This window comes from Camellia sinensis, chromosome 8, assembly GCF_055761805.1.
Source record: "Camellia sinensis isolate YWXY chromosome 8, ASM5576180v1, whole genome shotgun sequence".
Classification (NCBI taxonomy): Eukaryota; Viridiplantae; Streptophyta; class Magnoliopsida; order Ericales; family Theaceae; genus Camellia; species Camellia sinensis.
Window position 1 is genome coordinate 75,010,273 of NC_138968.1, and position 21,226 is coordinate 75,031,498.

Here is a 21,226-nt window from a genome sequence, read left to right on the forward strand (position 1 = left end):
TGAAACCGTCCTTTCGTGTTAGGGGACGTTAAGCCTATGTAACATAGTACTTTCGTGTTAGGGGACGTTAAGCCTAAGTAACACTGTCCTTTCGTGTTAGGGGACGTTAAGCCTATGTAACATAGTCCTTCCGTGCTAGGGGACTTTAAGCCTAGGTAGCACCGTCCTTTCGTGCTAGGGGACGTTAAGCCTAAGTAGCACCCTTGTTAAGATATCGGCCGCCAACGTACTATGAATGGGTGCGCTCAATGCCGAGGTTGTGTTATAAGATTTGACGTATGTTAAGTATGTAAGTTTTGCAAGATCAAGTTTGATGAACAAGATTTATTTCATGTTTTGAACAAGCTATGATATGTATGGTTTTGACAAAGATATATTATGTATTGTTCTGAAAGACCTCGGGAATCATTCATTTAACCCCTTTATTATTTATACCATTCACTGAGTATCCAAGCTCACCCTCCCTATGTATATATGTAGGTAACAAGCTAGAAGTCGGCTTCGCCGAGATGTGTATTTTGTATGCATGTTATGTCGGCTGTAAGGACGTTGGCAATCCCGAAGATTATGTTCCATGATTTGTAACTCAAGTGTTTTGTTTATGTCGGCAATTTTGATGCTTATGTATTTCGAACATGTCAGCTTGTAAAGCCTTTTGTTAAGACGTAATATGTATTTTTGTACTTTATTGTATTTGTATCCAAGTTGTAACATTATGTAAAGATGTATGCCATTTCATTTGACTTAAGCACTGCTCTTATGGACCACTTGTATTTTAGATTATTGCTTCCGCATTTGCGAGCCCCCTATATCTATACTCTGATTGCGTGTGAATTTTGAAAGTTGGCCTTCGGTAATCTCGAATTACTGGCCATCACGGCACCAAACTACTAGGGGCGGTTTGGGGTCGTGACAATTTCAATGTGTATTTGGGATTATTTTGCCATGATATAACTTTGATTTTTGTTGGCGAAGCCATCTCATGCTTGGTCTTGATAGGTGTAGTGTGTAATCCACCTTATTTGCCTTGCATCCATCATGCCTTATGCCCTTCATGCTTGCATATTTTGGCTTCCTTCAATACATGTTTTAGACTCATTTTAACATGTTTTAGGATTATTTTGGGTTGCCCTTGCCATATGCTTCATGTTTTGCATAGTTGTAGTTGTAGTGCAAGTGCCTTGCTAGCCTTAAGCTTTGGGCACCATAGCATGCTTCATTTGTATCATGTACATGATTTGGCATCATTCCACATGACATTTCAGAGCATGTAGCATTTCCATGTTCCCACCTTATTCACCCTTTGAGTGCCTCTAAGGGTTGTGCATTTGTTACTTTGTTTGTGGCTTAGTGCGTATGCATGCATGCCTAGGCATTTATGCCTCAATCTTACCATATTTTGGTCTTCGTTTAGACCTATTTGAACTCTGTCCATAATTGATTCATGCCTTTGTACCATGTATAGCATGCCGCCTTTATAGTCCTCTTTGGTAGCTTTATGCTTTAAGGACTCTAGCATGCCATGCTTGTATTGATTGAATGATTTGGCATCATTTCATACCTTATTTTAGTGCTTATAGTGTTGCTACACTCTTACATTTGTCACTCCATGAGTACTTTTGAGAGTTATGCTTTTATGCTTAGTTGGTGGGCTAGAGCATGTATATGCATTGTCTTGTATTTCATGTCATCATTTCAACATTTTGGCCACTGATTTGGGCATGTTTGAGGTATGTCCATTTTAGTTTAAGTCCATTTTGCATGTTGTTGCATGCTTGGTACATTGCATGTTGTTGCATGCTAGTTGCATTGCATGACATTATTGCATACTTGTTACATGCCATGTTGTTTGCATGCTCATTATTTGCATTGTGTTTGGCATACCTTGTATTGCATTGTGTTTGGTTTGGGTGTTAAGCCAAACACGAGGAACGAGGGACGTTTCATACTTGAAGTGATGAAACGTGCCTCAATTCTCGGTCGCCAACCCTCTTGATCATGCATGATAGAGATTAAGGCATTTATGTGTTTTTGTGCATTTCATCCATATTGATTTGTGCAACTCGGTCTTTTTGGCCATCATGCATTGAAATGCGTGATTGATGGCTCAAGAGTTGAGCACTACACTCCTTTGAGTTTCAAACATGATAAAGGGTGTGGTTGCACACACATTTTCTTGCAAATACATTGCCATGCCTCTGTTTGTGCTCTGTTGCAACAAAAAGGAGAGTTTGCAGGAAGAGATTGCCGATCGGCTATCTAGTGTGCCGATCGGCTTCAAATGTTTGGCCGATAGCATCAAAATTGGCCGATGGCCATTGTTCTCTGGCCGATGGCCATATCTCTTGGCCGATGACCTCTCAGCATGTACATGAGGTGGATTAGAAGTATTTTGGAGATTTGCACAATGTTTAGAAGAACAGAAGTGTGCAAACAAAGGCAACATGAGGCACGACATTGGATTTCCGAGCGAAGCTGACCGAGCATGCATATGCCCCTCTTCTTGAGACTGTTTTAACTGCTTTGTATAGTTAGTTAATTTGCTTGATTAGTTAATGTGTTAGCTAATTTAATTTATCGTTGTAAATTCTTAATTAGCTTAGCATAGCTAATTTTCAATTTGGTATTGTAATAATTAGTCTAATTAGATTATTAGATTAGTTAGAGTAGCTTAGCGTAGCTAACTTGTATTATTCATTCGGACCCTCCGTCGAGAGGGCTAATTTTGTAATAAGTGTGCGTGAGTGTATGAATGTCTTCCAATCCATGTCTTTCTCCCTTTTACTTAACCGCTTACGACGGTTAGTTCTAGGTCATGTTTCAATTAGCATACTTATACTTGCATGTTTGCATTCATTCATTTGTTTTGCATGCACCGGGCTCGGTGCATCATACAAACCGTATTGTATTTCAATACATTTACTTGAATACGTGTTCAACAGCATGTTATCAAGTTGCATCTCATATGCCATCTTAGAATACCTGAGCCTATTTCTAGTTGCATTTTGCATGTGTTGCATTAGCTATCTTAACATGAACTAGGATCATACATGATTTCTAACTAGTTCTTTGTTTTGGCTCGGAGTACACTGTAAGTGTTTTCGCTTTAGCATACTGCATGTGTGTAAGTGTTGTCATGTTTAGCATGCTTGCCATGAGGCTAACTGCTTAACTGATATAACTGCATGAATGCCTGTGGATGAAGGTTGGATTGCTTGAATTGGAACAATTCATCGAAATGCGAGTTTTAAGCCCACTTGAAGTGGCAAATCATGTTGTTTTCTAAGCCCATTTGAGGGTGACAAATCCACGTCTTAGCCTACTTGCGAGTAGCACCTTCAAACCATTTTCAAACAAACAAACATGAAATGTTTTGTTCCAACTTAGGCGATCTAGTCTATACTTGTGTGTTGTGCGCATCACATAGTAATTCTAGGCTAATAACCGGAATAAGAACACATGTGTTTTCAAAAAGAAAATATCATGTTAGTAAAGGCCAATCTTTGATCGGGCGAGCGGGGGTGCTCATTGCATGACCTTCCCTCTCGTACCCAAGTTCCCGAGCTGAGGCAACTTTGGTGATGACGGACACATGGCCTTAGGCACGAGTCAGGGTTTCCTAAATATCCCAAAACAAAAATATTTAGGTGGCGACTTTGTATCTGGCAAAGTAGTCCATGTTTGGCACTTTTTTATAAAAATCAGTTTTCCAAAACGATTTACAAGATTTAGACTCTTTGGTGATTTATCGATCTTGCATTGCACTTTGCGAGATTAGATTCAGAACCGTGACATTGAGTCTGAACAATAGTAGCTAATGAACAAAACGGATTTCGCGCCTTCACGTGTGGAGCCCGGGCATTCGAGCACGTCTACAGTGATCCAATGGAGAAGCAGACTGAAGTGGAGCCCTCTCGCTTACGACGGAGGAGCTTATCCAGAGAGCCACTAGTAAAGAAGTTCCCCAGAAATGAGTCTGGGCAGCAACGCCAGCCAATCCTAGTACAGAGTGAGGCGGCGAGCAGCCACACCCGTGGGTCACGCCGGAGAAGGACTAAAAGGCAGAAGACGGTTAGCCAACAGACTGAATGCCCTCCTCAAGACCTTTCGTACTTGGTTGATCGGCATCAAGCAGAACGAGCAACATCGAGATCATCTAGACCATACCATTCACAGAGAGAGCACCGAGCACTGGATAGGCTCGTCTCCTCGCCATTCTCCCCGGAAATTGAGGCCATGAGACCTCCAAAAAAATTCACCCCACCAAGGTTCACTTTCGTACGATGGGAAGTCGGACCCACTGACGCATATTAGCCATTACAGACAAATGATGTCTCTGTGGAGGCGAGATGAGGCACTGATGTGCAAAGTCTTCCCATCCAGCTTGGGAGAAACTAGACTTCGATGGTTCAATCGACTCCTCGCTGGATCAATTCATAGCTAGAAGTAGCTCTCCGAAGAGTTCCTAGCCAGGTTCGTCTCCAACACTAAGATCCTGAAAGAGCCAGATACCACTGTTCGGTCCGGATCAAGAGAAGACATCATTTATCACTCCAAGGGGAACTTATTGCTATAGAGTAATGCCGTTCGGCGTCAAGAATGCCAGAGCAACCTACCAGCGAATGATCACTCGAATGTTCAAGGACTAACTCGGAAAGACCATGGAAGCTTATATAGATGATATGGTAGTAAAGAGAAAGCTCACTACAAACCACCTTGCAGACTTAAGGGATGTTTTTAGTATCCTAAAGAACCATCAGCTTCGCCTTAATGCCTCGAAATGCGCTTTCGGGGTAGGAACATGGAAGTTTTTGGGGTATATGGTCACTCACAGAGGGATCGAGGCAAATCCGGATCAAATCAAAGAAATACAAGAGCTTGAAGTACCAATGAAGGCTAAAGAACTGCAGAAGCTGGCCGGAATGGCGGCCACCCTGAATCGGTTCATCATCAAGTCTTCAGTTCAAATGAAGCCTTTCTTCCAGCTATTGAGGAAAAATGCAGCATTTGATTGGAGTCCTGAATGTACTGAAGCATTGCAAAGTCTCAAAAGATACCTCAGTACACCACCTCTTCTGTCCACTCCAGAACCAGGAGAGGAGTTGTACCTATATCTAGCAGTTTCTGATCACGCCGTAAGCGCGGTATTGATTCGAGAAGTTAACAAGGAGCAAAATCCAGTGTACTATGTTAGCAAGACTTTACTAGATGCCGAGACACGGTACCTACCCTTAGAAAAGTTAGCTTACGCGTTGCTTATCGCCTCGAGAAAGCTATAACACTACTTCCAGGGGCATACCATCAATGTCCTCACTGAATTCTCCCTCAGATCTGTATTCAGCCGAGCATATTTCTCTGGCCGAACAGCAAAGTGGGCAGTAGAACTTGGTGAGTTTGACATACGGTATCAACCCAGGACAGCAATCAAGGCCCAGGTCTTGGTAGATTTCGTCGTAGAATTCTCCCCACCCAGAGTACCGATCCAGGGAATCCCAGTTCGGCACAGGTGCCACGCACCATTGAACAGGGAAAGCACTGTGCTTCGGAAGCATGGAAACTCTTTATTGGAAATATCTGGCAGCTTTATGTTGACGGGCCATCCAATAACTGAGACTCGGGAGCAGGAGTAGTACTTATCTCACCATAAGGATTTATTTGGGAACAGGCTCTCAGGCTCAGTTGGAAGGCTTCAAACAACGAGGCAGAGTACGAAGCGTTATTGGCTGGCTTACGTAGTGCCGAACACTTCAGTACAGAACAACTTCTTGTTTTCAGCGATTCACAATTGGTGGTAAACCAACTTTCTGGGGTCTATGAAACACAAGATGAAAGAATGGCTATGTACGCAGGTAAGGCCAAATATCTACTCAAAAAATTTCAATCCATATGAGTGGAACGAATCTGTCAGGACAAAAACAGCCATGCCGATGCTCTGTCTTGCCTCGGCTCGTCAATAGATACCAAGGATGCTAGAAAATCTTGGGTTGAGTTCGTGCCAGAACCAAGTATTGCATCTCCAGTCCTCTGCAGCAACTTAGTGCCAAGCTGGATGGATCCGATACTCGCTTTTCTAAAAACTAGCACCCTCCCTGAAGATAAAAAGGAAGCCAGCAAAATCAGACACAGGTCAGCTCGGTTTTGGATCTCACTATCTGGGAAGCTGTACAGACGCTACTATCTTGGCCCGTATCTTTTATGTGTGCATCCAAATCTAGTCGAAAATGTTCTCTACGAAATTCACGACGGGATTTGTGGATGCCACGTTGGTGGAAGGTCACTGGCACACCGAGCCCTCACTCATGGGTACTGGTGGCCACGGATGCAACAAGATGCATAACAGTACATTTAAAAATGCGATAAATGTCAGCAGTTTGCTCCGCTAATTCATCAGCCAGCCAAAAATCTCATTCCACTCACCAGCCCGTGGCCCTTTGCTCAATGGGTTCTGGATATTGTTGGATCGTTGGCGCGAGGCATTAGGAACAGACGATTTTTCATCGCTGCAACCGACTATTTTACTACGTGGGTTGAAGTCGAAGCACTAGCAAGTATCAAAGAAGCGGACACAAAACGGTTCGTTATGCGAAACGTAGTGCTGCGTTTCGGCATCCCGCGGGTACTGATTGCAGATAATGGAACACAGTTTGATGGAAAGATCTTCAAAAAGTTCTGCGCTGACCTCAAAATGGAATATCGAAACTCCTCTCTAGGGTACCCACAAAGTAATGGGCAGGCAGAAGCGTCAAACAAAACCATCATCAACGAAGTAAAGAAACGGCTTGAACATGCAAAAGGGAAATAGGTTGAAGAGTTACCCCACGTGCTATGGGCATACCGAACCACAGCACGACGCTCAACGGGGGAAACACCTTACTCCTTGACTTATGGAATGGAGGCCGTCATTACCCTCAAAGTAGGTCTCTCAACCCTCCGATCTGAAATGTTTGAGGAAGCTATCACACAAGCATTGGATATGGCAGAAGGCCGAAGGGAAGCCGCACTGATCAGACTTGTAGCATATCAGCAGTAACTCATCAAGAGTTTCAACCAAAAAGTCTTCCCAAGGCAATTCATACCTGGAGAACTGGTTTTGAGGAAAGTCATGGATCACAAAAGGGTGCATGGCGAAGGGAAACTTGGGCCTAACTGGGAGGGACCCTACAAAGTCACAGTTGTTACTGGAAATGGAGCTTACTACCTGGAGGATCGTAAAGGCTGAGCCATACCTCCGCCCTGGAATGTAGCAAATCTCAAAAAATACTATCGATAGAATTAAACCTCAACTTCTCTATCAGGATGTAAAGACTTTTACCTTTTGGCCAATACAAATGCTTCCCCACTTCTCTCAAGACTATCAAATTTTCTGTATTTAGCTTTGGCTCTAACCAAACGAAAATAGCTTTGATGTTTATCAAACGGAATTAGCTTTGGTTCTAACCAAACGGAAATAGCTTTGATATTTATCAAACGGAATTAGCTTTGCTTCTAGCCAAACGGAAATAGCTTTGATGTTTTTCAAAATGAATTAGCTTTGGTACTAACCAAACGAAAATAGCTTTGATGTTAATCAAACGGAATTAGCTTTGATGCGAATCAAACAAACTCAGCTTTGGTCTTAACCCAAACGGACTTAGTTTCAGAACGACTGAACGGAATTAAAATTTGGTTAGCACTCAAACATGCCAAGTGGAACTGCTTGGTGGAATTATGTTTGGCAACTAAATTGGACTTTAGCCAAGAGGAATTGCTTGGTGGAAACAACACTAACACATCTTAAGTAAGCATCTCTGAATCTACAAAATCTCTTAAGTATCGTCACTTTAACACTTCAGTACTGCTACATACAAACAGAGTTGGAATAGACTAAGCCAAACTATATCAGGAACAAGCTTCCAGCACAAGTCTTACACAACTCCAGCTGAGGGCAAACAATTGTTTTCTTTCAAACCAACCTGGACCAAAGTAAGACACCTCTTCATATCTTTGTCTCATTCAAGTGCATTTATGCTATCAAAGTTGCAACAGACTTAAGCAACTTTGCCCAGAGAGCACAGTTTTCAACATTGATCTTACTTAACTCCAGGTGAGGGCAAACAATTGTTTTTTAGAACCAACCTGGACCTAAGTAAGACCCACTTCCTTTTATTACAGAACCAAGCACAGCCATACAACAAATTCATTAACCAGACCGAGCATCTGTTCGGTCCTGAGGTCCCAATAGTGCTCGGCCGGGGGCAAATGGTACAAAACTAGACGGAGTATCTATTTGAAACAATACAGAACCAAATCGAGCACATGTTCAGACCTGAGGTCCCAACAGTGCTCGACCAGGGGCAAACAATACAAAAAACATTCAGACATAGAAGCCAAACAGCATCAGATTGCAAATTCAAAAGGAAAATCTCATCATCCAACAAAAGGCACAGATGGCCTCATAGCCAGCAACAAAGAAAAGAAAAGAAAAAAGAAAAATTGTCTTGGCAAATATAGAAAGAGAACTCGTCAAGGGGACCGAGCCACAGTACATCAAAGCAAAAACCAAAAAAAAAAAAAAACAAAAACTTCAAATCTTTCCAGAGAAAACTTCAGCTTTCATCAAGAGAGGAAACCTTAGGAGCTAGGCCGTCTTGGGGAGGAAAAGTAAAGGCAGTTTTAACTTTTTGAGAAGTGGAAGCTTCCTTAACCACGTCTCTCGCGACTTCAGTCTCCAAGGTTCCACCCTCTTCAACGTTCACTATTTCAATGTCAGCAGCACTGTCCTAAGTCTTGTTTGCAGAACTTATTTCTGGGGAAACTTCAGCCGGAAGAACCGCAGGGGTAGAGACAACCTTTGAGCCCAAGGATCTGAAGGGAACTGGGACATCCTGAAACATGGGAGAGCCTTCAGGAACCAGGGCAGCGGCTAGAGCGCTCGACCAACCCTTCAGAAAGAGCTTGTCTCGCAGCACCAGCACCTTCTCTTTATAGGCAGCCCCAGCCTCGTCCCAACCTTGTTGCCAGTACTTGGCCTCCAACGCAGAGCGCTCGGCATCCATCACCGCTATAACGGCCTCCAGCTCTGCCACTTTTCCTTTAAGCTGAGCCTGCGTCCCAATAGCGGCATCCTTTAACTTTTCAGCTGAAGCAACAATCTTGTTCAGACGGAACGCCTTCCTTTCGGCAGTTCTATGTCCTTCCTTCTCGGCCTCTAGGCTCACCGTCAGTCTCTCAGCGTTTATAGCGGCCTCCAGCACGGCCTTTTCCAGTTCTTCCGCACGGGTGATGGACAGATGCATCCTCTAAATACACTACAACGGATTACAAAGTATTAGAAGAATGAAAGCAGTAGCATAACACCAAAGACAAGCAAAGCAAGAATGCACTTACAGCAGTCATCATCTGCAGGGTCCCTTTCAAAATAGGGATATCGCAAGGCCCATTATGGTCAGCCATGTCGACTGGCATTAACAGAGTCTTAGTCAAATCAAAAGCAAAATCCTTGGAAGCAACAACTGAATCAGAGATAGAAATGGGCCTACCTTGATGCAGCATCGGCGGTTTTCATTTCTCAAGTGCTTTGTCCTCAATAGGATCTTCAGAAACTTCCCCTACCACTAGCTTGCCAGTTTCTCTCCTCCTCTTTTTTGCCCTCGTAACAATCGAAGCGGAGGGCTCGATAGTAGTAGTGTGGGTTCCAGAAGCTCCCACCTCCAATTTCACATCCATAAGGCTCTTCACCTCGGCCTTCAATAAAAGGGGTCTCCAAACCATCAGAGGCTCCAAAAGCCTCAGCCTCCAAATCCACCAGCACTCTCTTCTTCGACACGGACCCACCCCTTGCGAAACTGGGGGCAAGAGAAAACGTCCTTTTAAGCAATGCACCCTGGCTTCGACGGCAATTCGTAACCAGAGGAGTGAGGGATGTGTCAGTCTCAGTGTCAGAATCTAGAAGGGATGCAGCAAGCATCGCCTTCTTCAGAATGGTAGAGCGGTAAGTCACTTGGTAATCCAACAACTCTGGTGCGGACCTCTTATTGTACCTTATAGCAGCTTTGATGGCCTTAGCATTCTCCTGGTTCAGCCTCCGTTGAAAACGAGAAGCCTCTGCAAAGAAAAGTACCACATTAAAACAACATCCAAAACAAAGGCAAGAAATACAAAAGACACTAGAGGAAGGATCCGAACCTGGGTAGCCATCCTTCAGAGGCATCCGCTCGGATTGGAATTCGGTCCCAGCAGGGAACTCCCAGTTGCCACCAAATTGCAAAAAATCATCATTGTGCTTGTCTGAATCAGGCAAACCAGTCACCAGATGATAGTCGATTGAACGGACACGCAGGTAGTACGTGCTGTGATCCTTGTTATGCGAGAGAGTGTAGCAGCCCAAAATGTCCCAAACATCGAGATTCAAGCCCAACCGTTTGTTGAGAGCGGACACACCACAGACGACACGAAACAGGTTAACAGACACTTGCATTGGGGTGAGTTGAACCTGGTGTAGAAATTGGCGCACCAAAGGGTCGAGAGAAAAACGAACCCCTCCCTCGACGATGGATGCAACCAGAAAGGCGACAGTATTTCTAGTGCCCATACCCTTGGCATCAACCCTTGCCAGCGAAAGGGTCAAGTCATCGGGGATATTGTAGTCACGATGAAACATGGCCATGGCCTCAGGAGTATCAACTAAGGAACGAAACTTTCCCATTAAACCAAACCTAGCGGTATAGGGATAGAACTCAGATACCAAGAAGGGGAACACAACGGCGCAAGGGCCAGACAAGATGATTGAAACAGAAAAAGACAAGAGAAGAAGGATTACAAGAGGACTTATAGAGATCAGAACAGCGGTAGTGAACGGGCGGCGCTGAAGCAAGACCGGGAATGAAAAGTCTGAGCAGAGCACAAACGAGACTGGTTCAGAGGAACGGGAAGGGTTCTTTTTCTTTGAAACTCTCTAGAAGAACGAAAAAGCAGATAAAGGGATTTGGATTGATAGCTAGAGCATTTATTGCACTAGCCGGCGTGAAGGTACACGAAGCACGACTTGCGGTATGGAATCAACGCACTATCTCTGCACACCTATCCTAGTCGCCACGTGTCACCGCGAAAAGACGCATGTAGGGGTTATGTATCAGGATTGAACCATCACCAAGGCCGAACTGAAGCAGAAGCGATACGACGATTGAAGAGCAGAACAATAACTCCCCCCAAAGGGAACCTTAGCGCGAGCTATGGGGCAAATGAAAGGGCTGAATATGAAATAGGTCGGATCCAAGCCTTGGTCTGGCCCAATCCACTAAAGCCCAAATCCAAGCAGGTTAGATGAATATATAGGCAAGCCAATCGAGCCCGACTCCATGTTCAACAGCTTACCCAAGTCCTCAAGCACTTGGGCCTGACTCGCAGTGGAAAGGCTAGTCCAGCTGCGATACTGGGCTAGGGCCAAGCTGCAGGACACATTCTATGGGCCGAACTGATGTGTTGAGCCTGTCATCAGAACTAAAGTGGGCTTAGCCCGTACACAAAATATCTAAACGAGCTAACCTATCCCAACAGAAGCCTCGTCTAGGGCCGAGCTGGGTTACAAAGGGGCCGAGCTGGGGCACGAAGGTGCCGAGCTGAGGGACCTCACAGAGAAACGTGGAAGCTATGAGGATATGCATATGCAAGTTGCCACCTCAGCTGGTCCCCTACACTTAGAATCACGGAAACAGTTAAAACCAGAGGAATGTGGTTTGTTATTAGCATGACTACAATGAGTATAACCACCTATTGACAACTACCAAATGGTCCCCCACCGAAGGCAATGCTAAAAGGAAACTTGGCAACACCAGAGCTCCATGAAACCATCTTGGGAGGCAAGCAAAGAGTTCTATATAAACTTCCCTAACTTCACATTGAAGGTAACTGAACTGTTCCAAACTGCCCATTTACTACAAGCTAAACTCTCAACACTTTTTCTCTGATCTCTGATTCCGACACCGGAGGGGTTATCCGGCCAACCCCGGCCGGGCAGCTCTTACGATGCTTCTTGTGGCAGGAACCTCAATCCTTAGATAGTCCAACTGAGCATGGAGCCCCGATCCGCTTTCATCTAGTGCGGAATCCGGTATGCACAGTCGATTATTTATGTCAACCACTACAAGCTAATGAAATAGGGAGTATATCATCATTACATTTACTTATAGATTCTAGGAATATATCTATTGTTTCTTATTTTCTGTTATCAACTGTAAAGGAACTAGATTTCAATGTAATTCTTGAAATTTCAATTGCTACATTGTCCAGGATCCATATGCTTTTCAGACATGCCTCTGGTTTTTTTTTTTTTTTTTTTTTTTTTGTGGAAGATTGGCTTCAACATTAGTCCAATTTATTACATTAAGCACAATCAACTCCGTTTGTTTTTTCAAAAAATATTTTCTACATTTTCTAATATTTGATACGACGGAAATAAAAGTCATCATAATATGTTTTTCATGATCAATAGAAAACAAGTATATTTGGATGGAAATTTTTTTTCACTTTTAAAGTCGGAAAACATTTTCCGAACTAAAATTTTATTAATGCTACCACTATCATCACCTCCACTACCACACTACCACCACTGCCACCACCCATCACTATGTTGCCGTCACCACCTCCATTGCCACCAAACCATGACAACAACTACCACCTCCACCCTATCACTACCATCACTATCACTATTGCCGCCACTACCACCATCCATCACTGTGTTGCCGTCACCACCTCCATTGCCACCAAACCACCACAAAAACTACCACCTCCACCCTATCACTACCATCACTATCACTGTTGCCGCCACCACCCCAACACCTCCAACCTCCACCTCCTCCTCTTCCTCTTCCTCTTCCTCTTCCTCCACCCTTTTGCTACCAGTACTATCACTACTAATGCAACTATTAATACATTAGTTTAAAAAAATAACCAAATATAGGAAAACATTTTCTATGGAAAAAAAAATTGAAAATTTTTTGGTATAAAAAATATTTTGCACTAAAACAAACAAAAGAGTAAATCTCAATTGCTAAATTTCCTACTTTGATGCTCGTGGGAGTGATATATTTTTCAAGTAGCAAAATCATTGGTCCTTAACGTACATATACATACATATATATAGACATACAATCCTTCGTTTCGGCAACATTTGTTTTGACATAAAATATTTTTATCAAAAATATTTTACTCATTTTTCGTTGTTTGGTTAAACAAAAAGTAAATGAAACACTTTTTAAGGAAAACGTTTTTGCATCTTGTTTTAAAAATAACTTACCTTTAAAAATTCTCCGAGTCAATTTTTACGAAGTTAACTCTTACTTATTACTTTTTTAACACATTTAATATTTTTAAATAAATATCTTAACTCATTAAAAAATCATAAATAACACTTGCGGAATCAAAATTTTACTTTTAGGTAATAATTTTTTTTTTCAATAAAAATAAAAATATACAAAAAATAAAAAATAAAATTAAAAAATAAAACCAAGCAAAGTGAATAACTTTATAACATTTTTGTAAAAAAATTCTCTATGCTGACGACTTTTTCTTTGCAATCATAATTCGAAATAGAGCCGCAGTCTGCATTTATTTGAGGGTTTAAAAGCCACTTTTGCCACTGGATATGGAATGCCACCATATTGTTTGCAAGACTTCCTTTTTGAGTCATCTGATGGTGGCCCCTCACTTCAGCTTTTGGATGCCCTCTTGTTGGGACAGTGGCAGACGAGTTGACCATAAAAGTGAGTACATATATTTTTTCTACTTCCTATTTATTCCACTTATGTTTCTCTATGTTGGACATTTCCCTGGAATGAAACATCGTATAAATACTAAAACAGGAACTGTTGCTTTTAGGTGGTGTTGCGAGAGGGATTAAAAAAGGGGAATTAACACTTCACTCTATATTTGTATAAAATAAATAAATTAAATTAGTGTCAAATTTTAATAATTAAAAGAAAAAATTGTTAAAAAGTTCAAGGCAAGAAGAGTATAAGACATTAACGTCTCATTTGGCATACAAGTATTTTAACCAAAAAGTTGAATAAAAGTATTCAAAAATATCAAGGATATAAATTGAATTTAAAAAATTTTTTGGGCCAGACTAGAATTTCAAAAATTACCGGGTAGAACCGGACACAGCCGGGTGGTTCAAGTATTGTGCTTTGGAAATGGTACTAGGTGGAAGCGATGGTTGTTGAATGCTTGCCATTTTCTCCTCTTTTGTGCTTGGAGTGATTGTTGTATTTGGCTGTATTGTTTGCAAAAATCATGACGATTTGAGCAGGGTCGGTTTTGGGTTAAAGCTAGTAACACAAGTGTTCAGGGTCTCAAAAATTAGGTTTAAGAAAAAATTCCTAAATTCATTAGTCCTATACTATATTAAAAATTTAAAATGACCCAATTTTATTTTATTAACTTAGGCCAGTTTAAGGGCCCCAAAAAATCTATTAGGCCCAATTAAAAAATATTTATAAGTGTTAGATGTTAGCCCGATTGAAAAAATAAAATATAAAATAATTGTATATGTATTAATCGTTAGCCCGATTCTATTTAGCCTTTTTTTTAATTAATTTTTTTTTAACTCTCTCTTTATGGCTCAATTATGTGTTTTTTCAGTGATTTTTTTAATATTTTACGTAATTTATTTATTTATTTTGTAAATATACTTAATTTAGATACACTTAAAAATTATATTCTTTGTGAATATTTTTTTAATTTTTTTTACCAAATATAAAATAATATAAAAAATATGAATTACAAATTCAAAAAATTATTTTTGAGAATTCTAAACCAAATAGAATAATTTTTTTATTTTATGAATATTTAAAAAGCTCCCGAAAAATTATTTCAACTTAGACTCTCGAAACTCAGGGTTGGCCCTAGATTTGAGGGTGATCACATGGTGGAGATATTGGTATGGAGTGATAAGATTGGGTAGTTGAAGTTGGTTGAGTTTTTCCATTGGTGGTGGGGAATGGCTTGACAGAGTTTTGTCTACTGTTTTTCTTTCTGGTTGGGTTGAAAATTATCAAATCAGATAAAGGCATTATAGTACTTTTACCATTTCATCAATGATGTTAGCTAATCGGGGTGCAAGTACGGGTGGACATACAAACGGCCGGTCAAGTTGGGTTTGGAGTGGGTTAATACTACATAATAATAGATTTTGTGTCTACTCAATTCTAGTTCGGCCCTATGGTCTCTATATCTGTCCAAGCCCAGTCCAAAAAATATTTCTAAATCTCAAACTCACCTATTGGGCTATATGTTAAAAAAAAATTAAAGCATTTCATAATTAAATTTAATCACACATTATATTTTTTTAACTAAATATTTTGGCATCATTATAAATATAAAGATTGGTTTCAACATAGTCCAAACTTATGAGGTTTTGAAAACTAAATCAGTTAAATGCCCATATAAGTTATATTTCGTACTTTGAATCTTGTGAGAGTGATATACTTTCCAGGTAGCAAATCATCTGGTCCTTACATACATATATTATATATGATCCTTCATTTCATTGCCATATTTCTAATCTTGCTAGGTTTCTGCCAATCCTGTTGTGTTTTCTTGGCTTCTTTGGAGAGTGTTGTTCTGCTGTTAGTCTGTTTGAGTTTCTGATTTATCTATTTCCCTCTATGGAATTTTGTTCCTTTTCATTTGGATGAATGATCGCAATTTCACACGCTGCTCAATTAAAAAATATGAGAAAATAGAAAATTTTCATAATGCTATTGTTAAAAACATTCTCTATGCCAATGACTTTTTCTTTGCAATCAGAATTGGAAATAGAGCCACAGTATCCTTTATTTGAAGGCTGGAAGGCCACTTTTGTCATTGGATATGGACTACCATTGCAAGATTTCCTTTTTGAGTGATCTGATGGTAGGCATTACCTCAACTTCAGCTTTTGGATGTCCTCTTGTTGAGACAGCAGTAGACGAGTTGACCATCAAAGTGAGTATAGTTCCTTAAATTTATATATTTTTACAATCTTTTATTCCACTTATGTCTGTCTATGCTGGAATGGAAAATACAAATACTAAATTTTATGTGGGTCTGCTAAAGGAATCAAAACACCCTTCTGATGTGGTTCCTTTTCCACTGCAACAACATCTGGAGGTAATTGTTATGGTATACCATTTTTGTCATCTTTAGAGACGTTTGAAATTAATTTTATCATGTGTGGATGTGTACTGTGTTCCTTCCCTTGGTGTTGTTTTACTCACACTGCAAGAAATGTGTGATTTAACGGCGTTTTTTTAACGGCGTTTTGTTAAACGTCACGTTTTTTAATATTTAACGACGTTTTATAAACATCGCATTTTGGTTTAAATAAAACGGTACCGTTTAACTGATAGAAACGTTTAAAAGGGCCTTCAAATGTTATCCCCCTCTCAGGCGCTCTCTCCCTCTTCAAACCCTCATTCTAAATCTAAGAAGCCCTTCTTCTCACTCTCACTCTTTCAAATCTGAGAAACACAAATGTATGAATCTCGCTCGCTTACTCTCTCTAAACCCGTAAAGTGATTTCGATTTCGAAGTTCGGTGATTCAATCTCAAACTGATTTCGATTTCGTAGAGCAAAATCAATTTCGTAGAGCAGAATCAATTTCAATTTCGATTTGGAAGATACAATTCAACCTTCTTCAGCTAGGTGATTTCGATTTCGAAGCTCTCTCTCTCTCTGTCTCTTGATTTCGAAGCTCCACCACCACCACCACCACCACCATCTGCATCGTCTACTAAGGTGAGCACTACTGTCTACAATCTCGATTTCGATGTGGAAGTTCTCTCTCTTTCTCTCAAGATCTTCATTACGTTGTGTAGACGTCCCCGAACGTCCCGGGAGGATGAGTCCCGTTCTGTTCATTTGGGCTCACTACATGTTCGGACTCTCAAATTGTCACGGTTCTAAATCTGAACCAAAGAGTCCAAATCCGGCAAATCGTTTTGAGAAAACAGATTTTGAAAGAAATGTCAAACATGGACTACTTTGCCAGATACAGAGTCGCCACCTAAATGTTTTATTTTGGGGAAATTTAGGAAACCCTGACTCGTTTGTCTAAGGCCACGTGTCCGTCATCACCAAAGTTGCCTCGGCTCGGGAACTTGGGTACGATTGGCGAAGGTCACTTTGTGAGCACCCCCGCTCGCCCGATCAAAGATCGGCCTCTACTAACCATGATACCTATTTTTGAAAACATTATGCGTTCTTATTCTGGTTATTAGCCTAGATTTACTATGTGATGCGCACAGCATACAAGTATAGACTGGGTCACCTGAAGTGGAACAAAACATTTCATGTTTGTTTATTTGAAAATGGTTTGATGGTGCTACCCGCAAGTAGGCTAAGATGTGGATTTGCCACCCACGGATGGGCTTAGAAAACATGATTTTGCCACTATCTAGTGGGCTTAAAACTCACAATTAATGAATTGTTCCAATTCAAATAACCCAACCTTCACCCACAGGCATTCAGGCAGTTATATCATACAAGTACATAGCCTCATGGTAAGCATGCTATCATGGCAGTCACTCACACGCATGCAAGGATGCTAAAGCATAAGTACTTACTGAGTACTCCAAGCCAAAACAGAAGCTCTGTTAGAAATCCACGCATGATCCTAACTATACAGAAATGCCTAATGCAACACATGCAAAATGCAATTAAGATAGGCTCGGCTATTCTAAACATGGCATATGATGATGCTACAGCTAACACGTATTCAATTTGGAATTGAAATACAAATGCAGTTAGTATGGTGCGCCGAGCCCAGTGCATGCAATACAGATGAATGAATGCAAACATGCTATCATACTGTATAATAATTGAAACATGCCCTAATCTAACCATCATAAGCAGGTAAATAAAAGGGAGAAGGACGTGGGGTTGGAAGACATAGATCACACGCACGCACACTTATTACAATTGTGTCCTCGCTCGGAGGGTCCGAAAGAATAATACAGTCCGAATAAATAATTACAGTCCGTAATGAATAATTAAATATTACAAAACCCTAATTAATTAACAAATTAACTAGGAAAGCGATAAACTAGCATGTAAGCCTATGGACTGCCTCAGCTCTGTTCCGAATAGTGGAATGATGCATGCTTGAATTGCCTGACGCGGAAATCCATTGCGATGCCCCGATTCGCCTCTGTTTGTAGTTTTTCTCGGAATATTGTGCAAAGCTCCAGGAGGCCGCTGATTTATGATTTACTGCAACAGAGAGAAATAAAGGGGCATGGCAAAGTATTTTCACATATGTATGCATGACTACTCTTCGGGGAGTGTAATCCTCGATCCTCGTGCCACCAATCACGCATATCGATGCATGATGGCCGAGGAGTCGAATTGCACGACTCGATGTGAAATGAATGCACATGAAAACACAACAAGACCTAAACTCCATCATGGATAATCCGGAGTGTCGGCGATCAGGGAATTGAGACACGTTCCGTCACTCGGAGTACGAAACGTCCCTCGTTTCCCGCGCTTGGGCTAACTCCTATCCCGAACACAGTGCAAATGAAATGGCATACACAATGCAACTAGCATATAACCTAGCATACGCAATGCTATGAAATGGCATACACAATGCACGACACAACATGACATACACAATGTTCTAAAATACAACCTAGCATACGCAATGCTATGAAATGGCATACACAATGCATAATGGACTTACACCAACATGAGTGGACCTCAGCCACACTCACATCAGTGGCCATTAGATGAAAATGAGACTATCGAAATGCGTGCACACATGCACGCAAATCGAGGACCGAACCTAAGGCATAGTATGCAACTCTAACAAGGCATGGCAAGGCATGAAATATGGCATACAAACATGTAATTTCCAGAACTAAAATGTGATGCAAAATGGTCCCGAAACATGGAAAAAAAGGCACCCGGTGCATGAGATGAACCCCGAAACTCGAAACTGGGCACATGGAATGACTTATAGCTATACAAAGCATGCATTATTTGATCATGAAGTCTAAAGATAGAGCCAAGGCAGTCCCAAAACATGAACATTTCCAGTTCAAAGCTTGGCCAAAAGATGTTAGCATGGTGGACTAAAATAGCATGCAAGATTGGCTGGCAAACATGAGTTATATGGCAGGTATAGGATGCACATGGAATCTTACCAAACCAGAAAAAATCAGTGAATAAAACATGTGAAAATATACCCAAATAACCATGGAGATGCAACCAATACATGCAAAAATGATGAGCTCCTTTAGAGGGCCGTGCAATGGATTATTAAGCACATACAAGGTGGACACTTAGCATGGCATAAGCAATTATGAAAATCAAATATGGTAGTCTTAGAACTCACCAAATTGACCCTGGAAAGTGACTTCAAAGCATGCAAGATAGGGTCTCTTTGGAAGGCCAAAAATGACCACCAAACAAGTCAAGGTGAGAGGGGGTCACCCCCCTTGATTTGGAGGCTCAAAACAGTGTGCTAGCCACTAAAAATCCACTGGATTTCAGTAGCTAGAAGGCCAAACCAAGCATGCAACAAAAGCTTGGATGTAAGGCTCAAAATAAGGGACAATCAAGCATACAGGGAAGCATATAACCTCAAACAAGAAAATGCCCTTAATAAAACGTAAAGATAATGTCAAAAGGAGACTCTTTTCAGTTTATAACAAATTTCAAAAGTGAACACAAATAGGGCTAATCTATTATGCAAAAATGGCCCTAAAAGAGATATTAGAGACAAGGGACAGAAGCTGGCCCCAAACAGAGGAGAGCCCTTTAACAAAGTTGAATAGCGGCTCAAAAAAAGGCACTTTACAGTTTATATCAAGTCTTGAAAATAAACACAAGTGAGGCTAAAACAACATGCAAGAAAAAGGCCTAAGAGAGGGATAAAGAGACAAGTGGTAGCAGATGGCCCCAAACAGAGGAGAGCCCTTCAAAAAAGTTAAAGAGGGGCTCAAAAAAAGACATTTTACAGTTTATGACCAAATCCAAAACAGCTCACAAATAAGACTAAAATACCATGCAAAAATAGGCCTAAAAGAGAGATTAAACACAAAGGGTAAGGAGAAGACCTCAAACAGCAAAAAGTTCTTGATCAAACATGAAGAGGAGCTCAAAATCTGACTATTTACAGTTCAGGTCGGAGCCCAAAAATGTAAGTAATAAAAGCTAAGATAGCATGCAAAATATGGCAAGAAAAGAGAAAATAGGGACTCACCCTTGTAGCACTGGTTTCCAGCAGCTTTTGGTCCAAGAAAGTGAGCTCCTAACCTCTGAAAATGGCCTCCAAGTTGCTGGAATGGAGTGTGGAGGTAGTAGGCTTGGAGGTGTAGTGTAAAGGTCAAGAACAAGGGTGTTTGGAGGCTTGAATGAGAGAGATATATAGAAGGGTGTATATATGAATCCCAGCTGGTTTTTCTAACCCCTCAAAATGGAGCTGGGGTGCTGGCTTTATAGAGGAGAGGCCAAGGGAAAAGGGGGGGGGAAACAAATTCAAATTTCCCCCCCAAAAGGCAGCCCATCGAATACAGAATCTGGGGGAAAACAGCTGGCACAACTGGAATACACTTGGAGAGAGGATCATGGCCGGCCAGGTTCAAAAGGTTCAAGTGGCTGGCCGGTCACCCCCTCAAGCCGGTCGGCCAGGGGTCAAAAGGGTCAATCAAAATTGCTAGCCGGTCACCCCAAAAGGGTGGCCTCTCATGTGTGCACAACACAAATATGTGGTCAAAACTCAGAAAATGTGAACCAGGAGAGAGAAAAGCCAACTTTTTAGAGGGGTTCAAAAGGGTCAGAGACAATTACTGGCCGGCCTATTCATATTGGTGGCCTCCCAGGTGTGTACAACACAAATATGGGGTTTAGGGCTAAAGAAAGTGGCCCGGGAGTGGTCAACATTAGCTTTCTAGTGAAGAAAACGGGCAGCAGAGAGCGATGAAGAAATAAAACTGGCTTTTCAGAAAAATTGCTGGCCTCCCACCCTCCTACAAGCTTTCTAACAATGAAAATAAGGTCTCCACCAAAAATGTACCAAAACGGATGCAAAACGGAGGTTCGGCGGTCGAAACACGCAGTTCGGGGCCCCGAAAACAGGCTGTTAGGCACCGGAAGTGGCGTTCGACCACGAAGTTGGTCTTTCAGACCACAGTGTCCCTCAAAAGGGAGGAAATAAGGTGTATACCAAAAATCAGAGCAAACGGAGGTGGTTAGGCGGTCCCGAAC

General features: G+C 41.5%; 1 protein-coding gene across 7 annotated transcripts in view; it reads left to right on the forward strand.

Moving 5' to 3' along the window:
• LOC114296480 (cytochrome P450 90D2) overlaps positions 1 to 21,226 on the forward strand; it is a 67,036-nt gene that overhangs the window by 7,604 nt on the left and 38,206 nt on the right. For 6 of the 7 annotated variants that reach the window (XR_014337851.1, XR_014337850.1, XR_014337852.1 and 3 more), the window contains exons 2-3: positions 481 to 13,739; positions 15,784 to 15,960. Coding sequence is in view for 1 of the 7 variants with exons in the window: in XM_082882854.1 (XP_082738980.1) it covers positions 15,847 to 15,960 (114 nt within the window). In the remaining 6 variants the exon portion in view is untranslated. The remainder of the gene's footprint in view (positions 1 to 480; positions 13,740 to 15,783; positions 15,961 to 21,226) is intronic. The other variant, XR_014337848.1, reaches the window with a different exon arrangement.